At 44.2% G+C, this 14,739-nt stretch overlaps 1 protein-coding gene across 1 annotated transcript; it reads right to left on the bottom strand.

Annotated features, from left to right (window-relative positions):
- Positions 1 to 502: 502 nt before the first annotated feature.
- Positions 503 to 12,768, bottom strand: Enc1 (ectodermal-neural cortex 1). The gene is made up of 3 exons (XM_046427065.2): positions 12,632 to 12,768; positions 7,372 to 9,174; positions 503 to 3,114 (listed from the first exon to the last, which is right to left on the bottom strand). Exon 2 carries the CDS (start codon positions 9,159 to 9,161, stop codon positions 7,392 to 7,394), a length of 1,770 nt encoding a protein of 589 aa, XP_046283021.1. The 5' UTR covers positions 9,162 to 9,174; positions 12,632 to 12,768; the 3' UTR covers positions 503 to 3,114; positions 7,372 to 7,391.
- Positions 12,769 to 14,739: the final 1,971 nt, after the last annotated feature.

The raw sequence follows: 14,739 nt of genomic DNA, 5'->3' as shown, positions 1-14,739 counted from the left end.
TGGGGCAGGAGGCTTCATCTGTCAACTTGAAAGCTGCTAAATGTGCCTAAGGGGTTGCACTTGGGCTCTCCTGCACCACTACAGAGAAAAAAAAAATATGCATACACTTATATTTACTTTAAATGGTTTCTAAAGGGGATGTCAGTAAAGAGAACTCCAGCCCCCTCTCTATCAAAGTATAACCCACACAAAGAATACAAAAACCAAAATCCATCTAATATAAAGTATTCGATCTCAATCTTACATAGCCTGTGACTTTTTATATCCCAAGCTATGATAAACACATAAATGAGGGCTTTTCCTTTGCTTGAAGAGATTCTAACAGCCAAAGGTTTTATTTCATGCATGGAGCTACTTTAATAAACACGTGACAAAACAGTGAGATAAATCACATTCAAAAAATATTTGAAATGTCCATCCGTGAGTAAATAAAAAAGGCTCCAGTTTTCAATGCCTAATATCATGTTATATTCAAATAATGACAAGACACACACACACACAATGAAGAGAAAATCTCTAATAATTTATTGACCTTCAGTTTCACATTGTGAAAAAAAAAATGTTTTACAAAACCTCAAAAATGTAGTAGTAGCAAACAAGTACATATGAACACGAACATTTTACTAACTTATACAGAGTTCTGTACGTGAACCACATATTCAATAGCCAAGAGAGGGATATTATGCAGCTCTAATCACTCTTATTCAGACAGGTGTCAAGTCCAGAGAAAAGGGGCTACACAATTATACCAGAAGTGGAAGGCTGCCCTTTGTTATCTGTTTCTACAGCAACCAGCTCACAAAATGAGAAGAACCTTCTCTGTCTTATGCCAAGGTTTTTGTATGTACTGTGCTGTGAATTGTATTTGCTTCAAAGTGTGGGACGTTTCACAGGGTGAGAATGGTCAAGTAGCGAGCACAAATGCCTACATCAATTCAAAGAGCAGGAGTCCAGAAAGTTCCCTGCAGGCTGGGGGCCCACCCTTACGGTGGCTCCCTCTGGCTCACACACAGTAATTAATGGAGGATTCAAGGACAGGCCCCAACTTTGAAACAGCTGCAGAAAATTCTTCCTGCTTTCAGAAGTCATGCAGTGACACATACATCTCTGGACAGATTTGCATCATAAACTACAGAGCTGTAACTGCTACAACAGATCAACACCGACTATGCCGCCAGAGTACAATTAGACATTTGCATCGCTTAGAACACATCTAGGAACCAGGACTAGCTGCTGGACAGTAATGTGATTCTTTTATTCCAACAGCTCATTTATTTTATTTTGGTCCAACTAGAGCCCACTTATTCATGGCAAGGACGGACATGTACAATTAGTCTGAAGTACCGAGGTGGAGAGAAATGTTAAGGATTTTTCTGTCATTAGACAATGCAAACACACAATGTAAAAGGTTGTTATCAGCCTTAAACCCTATTTTCTAAAATACAGCAGTGTGAGAAACATGGACCAAAGCAGACCGAGCTGCAAACTCTGGTCTTCCCCAGACACCTCTGAAGAAGCACCTACTCAAATCTAGCACTAAGAGCTACCACAGCACGTGTTTATTAAACAAGCACTCCAACAAGCAAAGAAGGTATTCACAACTGATTCCCAACCAGCCTGGAAAACCTCTCCACAGGGCCACTGCTTACAATTCTTTGGTGTTTTGTGACCAAATGTGTCACTTTTGTATACCAAAGAGTTTTTTTTCAACATTTACCTAAGGGTGGGCACTAATGTGTACACTGTACCAATGTGAATGTTTTCTGAAGAACTTCTAGCATTTGCTAAATTCTACAGCAAGAACAGAGAACAATAAGTCCAGATCAAGCAAATGTGGTCAGTGAATTAATATACATTGTGACATTTTAGGTTGTTCCCATTAACTGTGGTTACACAACAAAGCATTCTTATAGGGTAATAAATAGATAAATAAATAAACTTTGGACAATGTCTTTACCTGTACCCTATATACAGAACTATTCCATAGAATTTTCCAGGACTGCAGGATATTACACAAAGAAAAAAAAAAAAAAACTGCAAAACAATTTGGTCCTTTCCAAATTCCAGCAGCTGAGACTGACGTTGGGTAAATCAGATGGGAAGGAGAAAGGCAGAAAGAAGGACTCCTCCTTCATCTCATCAGCCACCAGCTTGACCATACCCCCCCCACTGTGAAACCCCAGAAAAAGGTGGTGAATCTAAGAAAAGTGACCTTATGATTTCTCTACCTCTGGGATGTTTCCATCTTATAATCCTTCCCTGTCTTTAACATTTTAAAAGTCCAGCCCACCCCTACCCACCCTCCAGTTATACTCCAAATCAAAACTCAAAAAGTTTTTCATTTTTGTGCAGCAAAGCACATCCCAACAGCCACAAAATGTGCAAAACATACAACTATTCACACATCCATACACGTGAAGACAACTGTAAGCATTGTTTCAGCATGCAGGCATCAAACAATAAATAGCTAAATCTATAACAAACTTCTTAACAGCCAAGGGAAAGTTTAAAGTCACTTATAAATAGAAAAGAACATCTACCAAACAGCTACCAACAATGTCCCCATTGTTCAGAAATGTTCCTGGGGGAAGGAACAACCCCTTGGAGATTAACGGAGAGTCCAGTGCAGCGGTCCTCATTCTTGAGCCAGCTCAGCCAGCTTCCCTCCTGGCCAGGCTGAAGCTTTGAATCACCAACAGCTGCCAGTGTGGAGGCTTCAAGCTCACTCCTCAGAGAGAGGTGACAACCATTTCAAATTTTACACATAAATGGCGGAGCCCATGGAATCAAATGCTGAATGTGGTACAGCAAGGGAAAAGGTCCAGCTTTTCTCTCCCTTTCAGGGGCTGATTAACGCTGACATTAATCCACAATTACAGGACAAGGACTAGATCACAGGTTCAGTCATTCATATTTAAACCATGTGCTACTTGCACTGAGAATCCCACCCCCTCCCTCACCCCTTTCCTTCATGTCCAGTTAGAGCATTGACAAGGTGCAGCGGATGTTATTCGAGTCTTACAGCAACTTCTCCTCCTTTTGTTCTTTCTCTTCATTAAACTTCGAAGCTCCAAAGTAGAAATCTCCTATTGTCTCACTGAGTGATGGAGGGAGCTAAAATAGGAGGAAAAGAAAACAAACAAAAAAGGCATGAGAGATCTGTGTGATGCTATAGTTTCATGATTTTGGTTAGTAGCCATGAAATTTTTTAAAATTAAACTTGGGACAGAGCTGGGCAATGTTGCTTCTTAACTGTATGTTCAGTAGGAACTGTGCAAAGATATCAGAAAGTACTTGCCTTGAGGTGTATGTGTGTATGCATGCACCCTCAAATGGCTGGCCTGACAGTATCCAATATAGGACCCTCACTTCTGTGCTATTATCTATCTATCTATCCAATAGATAGATGATATGATGGAGATACATAGGTACATAGATAGATAGATATCCAATAGATAGATAGATAGATAGATAGATATCTAAGTTGCCATCCTGTTTCCAATATTTGTAAAATTTCTGATTAAAAAAAGCCACTGTAAAGTGATCACTTGGGTATCAGAAGGAGATTCCAATGCAAACCCTCCTTGGCCCATTTACCATAAAGGATTCCAAATTAAATTTATTCACCATATAGAAGACAGACATATTAATCCTCTTATTTAAATGCATCCCCACTATTCATTATGGCAAACATCAGTCTCACTTCCTTTCACATGACAACGTACCAGGTCTCGACAGCCCAAGGCTGGAGTTTATTCTTGAAGTTCATTAGTCTACACTCAGAAGATGGCAGCACAGAATGTGGGTTCTATTATGAAGAGAATCCACCAACATCAAGTATGAATATAATCTCAAACTACCAAAACCATGAAGTCTGCATATTTCATAGGAGCTAGCATCTCCTCTCACTACTCATCCTGCCCATTTATTTCATTCTTATTTCATACAGGGAAGTTTTGCAAAGGGCTTCCTAAAAGACTCACCCTATCTGTTCATAAACCAGACTAGTTTAGGAATCTGTATCCCTATTACTATAACTCTTAAGTACAGACAAAGGGAATTCTGGAGGGACTGCTCATTAACTGCATTAAATCCTTCTCGCTTTGCTTTTTGTGTGTTCAGAAGTCTGATTCATCTAATAGTTGTTTCTTTTGGCTGTTTCCTAACAGTGATCCAAGCCTTCAAGGCATTCCTTAGGCTACAGTGTCATACCCCTACCCCACCTCCTTTTAACCTGTATATCCACATTAAACCAAAAGAATGTATCTTGTAATAATACAAAATTTCAAGACATTGAATACTAGCACAGAAAAATAGAAAAAGTCTCTCCCCCCAATACCCAGCCCACCCTCCATGAAAATCTAAGAGAGAAGAAACAAAGCAAATGGAAGTTCAAGTGCTGTCAGGTTGGGGCCAGGAGGCACCATGAAAATAGAGGATAATCAAAGTAATTTCCTTTTTGTCCCTCCCACCCACTGACAAAGCAGCAGGAGACAGTTAAAACCTCCTTGGTGGATGAGCTTTTAGACTAGGGAAGGTTTTTGTTAACACTGGATTAATTCACTTAGCACCTACATTTGGAGAGCAGAGGGATGAGGGCTTCAGCAGTTTCCGCGGGATACCTACTGAGCACTCCTTTAAGTCTACTCCATCCAGCTAAAACATTTTAACACTATCTTGTGGGTAATAAACTTTAGAAATTTAAGTCTACATTCTCCCTGTCGGAAACTGAAAGAGTGGCTTTGATCAGGCACTTCTGACACCCTGTAAAAGCAGCAAACCTGGCCCTGTCAAATTCAGTTTTTATGTGCTTGTCTCACTGGTGGCACCAAGGGTGAAGAGGATGTTGTTTCACGTATAACCCTGAATTTTATTTGCTCTGTTTTCCAGGGCCCGGAAGCATGTGCTTAAGTTTGGATACCCAGGACAGACTGAGTTCAAATGTTTGCCAACATATTCACTCTGGGCTGAAAAAGGAGGAAAGAAATATGAAGGATAAAGATCAGAAACAGATAACGGTCAAAGAAACCTGATTTTCCCAACACACACACACACACACACACACACACACACACCACACACACGAAGCTGACTCCACTGCTGGATCACAGAGCAAGGTCTAAATTGAAGAGAAAAAAGAAAACTAAGAGTACAGAACACTTAATATCTGCCAGGCACTGACCTGGGTATCCCTGTTGTCAACTCATCCAAGTTTGAACTGGGACAGATCTTAGGGAATTATAGTCTCAAACCACTGATTTGACAGAGAAGCAATCTTAAGTCCACAAAGATCTAGAACTTAAAACTAGGACTAGAACCACATGTGGTCTTTCTTTCTGCCTCAATTTCCATACCTTGCTCTAAGGATGCTAGCCAGTCCACTAATTACCTCCACAACTACAGGGAATTTTGTACAAATACAGCCAGTTCTGGACTAACACCTAGTTTAGGGCTGTTAATTGATGCTTTTGCCTAGGAGGTTCTTTAAACCTGCTTGAGGGTTGAGTCATGCATTCATATCTCAAATGAAATAACCTCTTGCAAAGCATTTGTTTGTTCAGGATTACTGAGATGCCAGCAAGCCTACAAAAACCAGTTTGGTATGGGATGCTATTAGCCCCAGTGCTGCCCAGAGGAGCTTTCTGATTGTTCCTGCTCCTTTCAAAGACTTTCATTTCAGAGAAACAAAGCATTACCAGGAGCCCTGTTAACTGTAATAGGCTGGAGGAGATAACTGAAGAATTGGGGGAAAAAAAAAAATAGAAAGATAAAATGTGAAAGTGAGGCCAATTTTAATGGTGTTTGTAAGTGAACTATAAGAAATGGGGAAAGAAAAAAAACAATATGAAACCCCTCCTTGTTTAGCTTACAACTAACGTTAGATTCCCTTTTTTCCCTTTGAAGTCCCCTTCAAAGGTACAGAACATGCTAGAGAAAACAGAGCCAAAAACTGCAAAGTAATGAGTTACGTTTTCCTTGTAGTTTCTCCAAATCGGTTATCTTCCCCTCTTGTTATTAGTAATAAGCCCATGAATCACCAAAACAAATCAACAAGTTCTGTGTGCTTTGTGCATACACATGCATAAAGCCATTCCTGGGGCCAACCCTAAGAATGCTTAGCTGCAGAGCAACCATGAGCTTTTCGAACATTGAGCTGTGTGGGCCTATTAATTATTGGAGCCAAGAGAATAATATACTCTTAAGTACACAAGACAACCATTATGTACTCAGATATATGACACAGAACAAAACTTTTGTTAGCCTCAACAATAGGGTCAGCCTGACTGATTAACTCTGAAAAGATATAGTTGGGGCAATTTAGGTAGCTGGGTGTATCTGCACATCAAACATAATTGTACAATGTAGGTGCAACCAACCTTTCACAAGGACAAACCTAGATGCCCTTATGAAGTTAATACATACCCTCAAGTGGGGGGCTATACTTTGAGGAAAAGTTTTAAATATGCCAATAAATAATTCTGGAGAGAATAAACAAGGAACAAATTTGAGAAATGCATTTTCTTTAACCCTTTTCAGTCCAGAATGGGTTTGAGGGAGTGGAATTTGAATATCAACCAAGTATCTTCTAGGATGACACTAACGTGAAGCTCAGGTTTATTAAATGGCAGTTTGTCATAATATACAAACACTTGTGCTCTGAAGTCAGACTGCCTAGGTTAATTTCTTTTTTCTTTTTTTAACATTTTTTTTAGTTGTAGATGGTATCTTTATTTATTTATTTTTATGTGGTGCTGAGGATCAAACCCAGTGCTTCACACATGTGAGGCAAGCGCTCAAGCACTGAGCTACAACTCCAGGCCCTGGATTTTCTTGACCAATGCTTCCACTTATTAGACTTTGGGCAACTTACTTAGCTTCTGCAGGCATCAGGTTTTTTCCTGAGGCTAGTAATAATATCCCATAGGGTTGCTGTGGGATCAAATGGGATGATTCATTTGAAACACACAGCACAAAGCAAGGCCTCAGTGAACACTAGCTGGCATTATTAACAGAGGTCAAGTGTTCCCAACCTGGTGGAATATTAGCAAAGGAGAAAACTTTCTAAAAGTACTGATGCCTAGGTCTCACCCCAGACCAGATGAAACAATGTTTCTGGGACCCACAGTTTGTGAAAAGTTCTTTAGAAGATTCAGAGGCTCAACGAAGGCTGAGAACCACTGACTGATGTTACAGGGAGTCAAAGCTGTGATCAACACAGGTGTTTAAGTTCTGGAGGTGCAAAATCTTTCATTTTAATAGTTTCTATAGTACTTCAATATAGGTTACATGGATTGTATCTGACTCCATACTCTGAACTTAGACAACTAACCTAATTAAATGCACACGTCTCCAGCTGAACTTTTGTCTTACCTCATGCTTATTTAGGATGTTTAAGAAGGTAGATGTTTCCAGGTGCTGACAAACGCAGTAGGAATCAGTGAGTAAGGGACTGTGGTTATGCTGTTCCACACATCTAAAGTTGGATCGTAACAGTCCAAAGTCTTGCATCGCTGAATGCCAAAGTATCCTCCAACCACATAGAGTTTGTTTCCGGAGGCCACAGCATGGCAGCTCATGCGCTTTGCCGTCACGTCTCCCACCTTGGTCCACTGGTAAGTTTCACTATTGAATTTATAAGCAGAGCAGGCGGAGAACTCTGTGTCTCCTCCCATTATAAAAATCTGGTTCCCCAGCACAGCTGCTGCTGTGTAACGCCAGGGCTGGGGACAGGTGGCCGGTACCGTCCACCTATTTTCACACTGATCATAACACTGAACCTTGGGGAGCTTGTCATGACTGACGCTGGTACCTCCGAAAGCAAACAATTTGAGCTTGGCACTCACTACGGCGGCATTGCTAACGCCTTCTCGAAGTGGTGCTACCATGGTCCATTTGTTGGTTGTGGGGTCATAGTGTTCGACTTGCTTTAGAGAGACTGAGGGGGAGGCTGGGAGGCAGCCAGTTGCAGCTGTGTGCCCCCCAACCACATACAGGCAGTGCTTCAGTTCAGCAGAGCCATGGCCAAACCTGGCCACCAGCATAGGGGCAGCTTTGGACCACTCCTCATGCAGGGTATCATAAACCCAGACATCTTTTGAGACACCATTTTCAGACCCCCGCCCTCCAGTAATGTACACTTTGCAGCCAATCGCACATGCACTGAACTCTTTTCTAGGGCTGGGAATGTCGGCCTTGGGAATGATTTGTTTGGCTTTCTGATCTACCAGATACAGCTTGTCACACATGAAAGTCTGTCCTCCCAGGAGGAAGAGGGCATGGCCAGTTTTCCGAGGCCGGGCACAGAGGCTGGTCACCACGCCATCATTCTGCAGGATTTTCAGTTTGCACCGGATGGCCTCTTCCACGATCTCCTTACTCTTTCTCTGCTTGGTGATGAGTTCTTCCATGGCTACGTTCTCCATGAGGTAGATGGCTGGCAGGAGTGCCAGCCTCACCGTCTGCAACAGCTCTGGGAGGTAGCAATAGCGCTTTTTCAGGTCGTAACTGATCCAGTTAATTGCAGACTCATATACGAGCCTTTCATCTTCAGTCTCGAGCTCTTCGCTGGACAAGAGCTGTACTACCATGTCCTGGGGCAGCTGAAGGAAATCTTCATTCTTCCTGATGGTCTGGAAGTTGCTGAGACACATTCTCCAGGATAGTTCATACAGCTTGGTGCACTGGTGCGCATCGGACAGCAGCAGCATGCCCAGGCAGTTGGTGGGATGCAGGTTCTTTTCCAGGAATTCAGCACATGCATCCCGGATATCTTGAAACTCCAGCATATCGCCAGCTTCCAGGAGCGATTCTGCATTTTCTTCATTGATGATCACCCGGGAGGAGTATGCATAGTCAAGAAGCAGCTCCAAGACTTCTGGGTGGATGGAATTGTCAAAGTTGACCTCACTATCCTGGCTCTCTTTCAGGCCACCACTGAACATGGCCTCAAAGTAGCGGCTACACGCAGCCAGCACTGCCCGGTGACAAGGAAAAGTCCTGTTTCCTGCATGGAGAAGGACATCGGTAAAGAGACGCTGCTGACGTAAAAGGTTCAGGTGAGTGAGGACACTGTCAGCATAGGAAGACTTATGAAACAGATAGATGTTAATGGAGCCGCTGCTGGCCCTGGACTTGCGGTTCTCATGAACGCTGACTGACATTTTGTTTCCACTCCTAAAAACAAAACAAAACAAAACAAAATCATTGAACAACATGTTCCTGATGTTCCCAGCAGCAGACCAAAAGCAACAATTGTTTTGGACAAAGAAAACAACACTTTGTTGTTAAGCCTGCTGCCATTCTGAATAAAGGTATAGCCATTCCAAAACAAAGCCAGAGACAACTACCTGGAAGAAAAGGAAAGGAATTCACTGTCATCCTATTGAGCTGTTTCATCCTCTTGAGCTGTTTAAACTATACACTGTTTAAAAAAAAAAAAATTCACTGCCTACAAGCAGGTTCATCTTGGAAAACCTGATTGCCAACTCGGAGGATATTGAAGTCCTTGAGAATGTAAGTCAGCAAAGCCAAGGGGAGCAGGTCTCATTCTCAGCTCCTGTGCCAGTCCAGCTGATTCACTGAAGGCCACTTAAAATGCCAAGCCTCCTGCTCTCGTAAAGCCAGGACAGGCACCAGCTGTAATGCCCTATGCAACATAAAACCATGTGTTTAAAAAAAAAAAAAACTACTAATTAATTCCATTAAGAATTCCTTTGGTAAGATCCAAACTGCATATACAGTAAATGCCCAACTTCTACAATTTAAATGTTAACAAATGCTGGGCATGTAGCTCAATGGTAGAGCACTTGCCTAACATGTGGAGGCCCTGGGTTCGATTCCTAGTACTACAAAAATATACAAACAATAATTTATTTCTAGCCAGACAGTTCTACTGCTACAGAGGTTCTAAGTGTACCAACATACACAACCATATATTGATCAACAAGCTTTACTGAAAGCACAGAATAGATTCTGGCCACAATCATCACCCAACTTTTATGCACTAGACAGTTTTCAAAAGGAAGATTTGGCACCAAAAAAAATCTTGAGTAGCATATACTCATGCTGTTTTTCTGTTCTTCCTACTCTGTACCAACTCTTGGAAAACCAGTCACAAGAACAAAGGAGGCATCCACCTCCTCTTATGATTAAACAGTACCTCACCAGGACTATTATGTACCTGCAATTGCTGGCACCTGCATATAGGGAGTTCAAAATGCATGTACTATTATTTAAATTTAAATAAAAATACACAGGTTCCTATGTGTGGGCACGAGCGCACATGCACACGCGCAGGCACATACACCATTAAGTGGATATGTATTTTGCCAGCTCTCATTCATTTAGGGCCACCTAAATTTATTTACTAACTAAAGTGCTTTCCTCGGTATCTACATTTAAATTAATACAGAATCTAATGCTGTCTTTTGACTTTCTGCCATACGGGAAATGTTGGGTAAAGATATGTTAAATTCCTATTATCCATCTTTGAAAACTGAACTCCCCCACCCTTGTGCTTTTTACATTACCCCTCTGTTACTTCAAAGGAATAAAGAAAGCCCTTTAAGAACCTGCCTGTCCAAGGATTCCTGAGGAAGTTGTTTATCCCCAGAGGGTAAACTGTGAGGTTGGTTACAGTATCTCTCTTCCAAACAGAACAGCCAGTCCTTACAGCACAGCTGAAGCAGTCTGTTTTTCCTTCAACCATTCAGATATTTATTTTTTAATTTATATTCCAGGAATTGTTAACAAATACACATGAATGAATGATTTACCAGATTCACGGACTAAAATACTAAACTGCTCTTCCATGGCCAGCTGCGAGACAGCACAGAAAAACAACAAAGGCAGGTGCCCTATGGCTTTGACACTCAGACCACATATTATTAGGTGATGTAACTTGTTTGCCTTAATATTTGGAATGTTACCTTTCATTGTGAGTAAACATGGCTTAGTGGAAGAAAGTAACAAAGTCCTAGAACTCCAGTGTTAGGAAGACTGAAAACACCCAAGAAATGACTAGGGATATGAAAAATGGAGAGCAGCCAAGCATCACTCCAAACTCAAGCTAAGCCTCTACCTTCTAGTCCATTTTTAGGAATGCTCAGGGCTCTGGAGAATGACCGATAGATCCTCTGTGAATGTCCCAGGATTCTGAAATGTTCAGATATGTCTGAACCCAAACTTCAAAAGATTTTCTAAATATTCCTATGAAGCTGCTTCCAGGCTCCCTGTAAGCAGGTCCACAAGCATTCATGCTTTGGACACTGAGTTGGGAATCCTGCTGGGCCCTGAACATGACATCCGGGGTGGTGTAAAACATTTCAGAACCAGGTGTACACTTAAGAAAACAGTTTGTCTAGAAGACTTTAGGATACAGGATGGGCATCTCTTTGCATCCTGTGTTTATTATGCTGCTGTATTTTCCAGGTTGGCCCAGAAAGCCAGGAGGAAGAAACTACCCTGTCATCTTGGATACCATCCAATTGAAAAAACATGTCACTGTCAAAATCTAACATTCTTGCAGCAATGTATGATTGAAATAAAAGGTACAGTTGAAGACCCAAGAGAAACCATTTGCTTTCTGGTTTAGAATTATTCAAACATCAAAATATCAGGGGAAATCATTTATACAGTCACTAAACACACCTTCAACATGAAATGAATCATTCTTCTGGCACTTTTTAAGCCCCCAGAGACATAATATTTGCATGCCAAAGAAGTGGCCAAGAAAATGCACACATATACTTAACCTGCATCTACAAAGAAGACAGAGAAAAGGGCTGCTATTACTGTGAACATCAAAAGGGCTTCCAGTTACAATAACTTCAGTTCACTCTATGCTCACACAGGAGCTCTGCATCTAATACTTAGCCCCTCTAACGTCTCTCCAGGTTTAAAACTGATCTCAAACCTATCAAAGCAGAAATAGGCAGATGTTCTCAAGCATTTACATTATTGATAACAAAAGTTTTTGTGATGTTCCATTGTTAACAAAAATATATGTTTTATCATATAATCCCCTATAGCAGTTGCAACTCTATTTAACACGCTGGCCTTGCCGGTGAGGATGACACCACATAGCATGTCGAACAAGTTCAATGTTTCATCTCCACCCAGCCCACCAATTCCTATCCTTTGAAAATAATGTTACACTGGAAGCCAAATGCTTGCATGATAGATTTTCAGAAACCAGTTTTCATTCATTTCCCATAGACGTTTGGCCGCAATGAAGTGCCCGCAGGAGGAGTGTCTGAGCGTGGCCCCAATTCTCCTGAGAGCCGGGTAGCGTGCAACGTGGGCCAACGACCCCAAGCGCTGAACCCTGAACGCTGCAGGGAGCCAAGCTGATAACATCCGCGACTCGGCCCCGGCTCCTCCCGCGGCTTGCCCGGGCATTGCGCGGCGGAGGGCAGGCGGGTCGGCTCTCCAGTTAAGTCCAGCTCCCGCTTCCAGTGCTAGGACAGGGGCGGACACCCAGGTCTCCACCCGGAGAACAGCTTCCCACCGGCCTAAATGGGAACTCAGGGCGGCCCCGCGCACGCTCACCCTTGGGAACGCACCCCCGCAACCCAGCGGCCACTGAAACCCACCCGCTAGCAACAGGTCCGGGACAGTGGGGAAAACTTACAGCAGTGGTGACTGGCCTCCGCAAACAACTGGCTGGGTTCTTGCCTCGGTCTCGGGCGTGGAGACGACGAAGCGGGCGACTCAGTCCCGGGAAGCAGTGGCGACAGCCCGGGTGAAAGAAGGGCGCATGGGGCGCCGGCGGGAGAGGGGACCGCGCCTGAAGCACAGGCTCAGGGGGCCGGCTAACCGCTGGCGGTTCGCCTTGGTTTCACGGTCTCCTAGCCGTGGACCGTGCGCGCGGGACCCGCAGAGCGTCTCCCCGAACGCGTCTCGAGAGGGGAGAGCGAGCCTGCGGCTGCAGGCGCCGCGGAAGAAGGCGGGCTGTGGACTCTGGGGGAGGGAGCTAGGAAGCGCTGTGAGCGCCGGCGGCCGCCTGGCGTCTGAACCCGGTCTCCGCAGCGCCACAGCCACGCCACCTCTACTCTGGCTGCCGGAGCAGTCTGCGCCCCGCAGCCGCGCGCCGGGCTATAAGAGGCGCGGCAGGGAGGGGAGGGGAGGGGGCGCGTATGCAAAGAGACTGACACTAAGGGAGGGAGGAAGCGCAGCAACGCAGCCCCAGAAGAACAGGGAGGAGGTTGAGAAGCAGGAGGAGAGGAGCTGGTGAAGAGCGTGTAGGGGGAGTTAATCGGTGGAGCAAGCGGGGGAGGGGTGCTGAGAGTGCAGTGAGACAAAGCGGGCGGACGATCTCAGCCACTGGCAGCTGCAACCCTTAGGGACCGCGAGTAAAATAAGTTTTCCCGGGTTGAAGTGTCTGCGCCTCTCTAGGCCAGCCTAATTTATGAATAGCCCCGGAGCTGAGGGAGGGACCCAAGGTAGCAGAACGCCGCCCGGGGCTGTGGTCTCCGTGGCTCCAGAGCCCACGAGTTGTTCAAGAAAGGGTGGCCATGGGTGAGCTGGGTGTCCACAGCACGCGATCTGGGGGCACATAGCCAGTGCGCTGGGATAGACACCCGAGGAGCGGTCAGTGGCAAGGGAAGGGGCACAAATCGGGACACTGGGGACACTACAGGTAGGGCAAGACGGAACGTAGGGTTTCTCGCTGGCAAGGGGCCAGCTAGACTGGAGATTGAAGAGTTTCCCTGCGTTCTCCCTCCCCGTTCCCGACGGGTGGAGCCCTCGGCCGGACTCTGCCCGATACCCGGCAGAAGCAGCAGCAGCCTTGGTGCTGTCCGGCCGGCGCGTACCACGTGCTTCGCAACCAATAGCCGCGACCGCTTGATTCAAAGCGAACTCAAAGGAGCGGCCACGCCGCCTTTCTCCATAGCGATAAAGTCTCAATCACTCTCTCAGACCTGGCCCTTCCTCTCAGACCTGGCCCTTCCTGGTTTTTTTGGTGGTGGTGGTGATTTTGTTGTTGTTGTTGTTGTTGTTGTTGTTGTTTATGGTATTGTGATGTTTAGAAGTCAGTAAAAATGTGGCCCAGCACGCACACGTTTAATATCCTGAGTGGCCGGCAGAAAGGAAGAATTTACGAAAAATAATCTCACATGGAGATCTGTATTCATGAATCCCATTTCTCACCTTTGTACTAAGTGGTTGTCTTTCCTCTGAGAGCTAAAACGTTTGTTTGATTTTTATTCGGTATTTGGGATAAAGTTTATCACCTGTTGTCGGGGAAATGTGAATTACCTGGCTCCAGGTCATTCAACCACTCAGCAGTAGCCCAGCCTGCAGTTCCAGTGCCAGGGCTCCACCACTGAGTTTACTCTGTCCTTCCATCAACCCCCAGTGTCTGTCCCCAGTTTTCTTTAAGATACTAAGCACAGAAATGGTTTAAACTGGCTAAGGAGGCTCCAAACAGCGCTTCCAGAGACCACAAACTGCTGAAACCAAGACTCCTAGTTCTTTTTTTCTAGTTCCACTTATCTTCCTTACCTCCTGGTAATTCTTGCTGTGAAATTTCTCTCCTTGAAAACAAAGAAAGACAGTGCCCTCTGAAGTCCTTTGTTAGCATTAACTCATCAGCCTCACTAAGAGCCTTTAAAAATCTGCTTCCTATTTTAATTTTTAATGCAGAATATTGGTTCAAGGGTGCTTGACAAAGCCAGAAAGGTGATTCATTCAAGGTGGGAACCAGGTGCAGAGGGTCTGGGAGAGTAGAGGTGGAGA

The sequence above is a fragment of the Marmota monax genome, unplaced genomic scaffold (genome assembly GCF_021218885.2).
Source record: "Marmota monax isolate L192 unplaced genomic scaffold, Marmota_monax_Labrador192_F-V1.1 WCK01_AAM20220418_F8-fsc00018, whole genome shotgun sequence".
In the NCBI taxonomy this organism is placed as follows: Eukaryota; Metazoa; Chordata; class Mammalia; order Rodentia; family Sciuridae; genus Marmota; species Marmota monax.
The sequence above is the reverse complement of the archived record's forward strand: the minus strand, read 5'-3'. Positions and strand labels throughout refer to the sequence as shown.

What these genes read in the sequence shown, in the direction of transcription:
- Enc1 (XM_046427065.2), bottom strand. Translation starts at nt 9,161, where the DNA reads ATGTCAGTCAGCGTTCATGAGAACCGCAAGTCCAGGGCCAGCAGCGGC.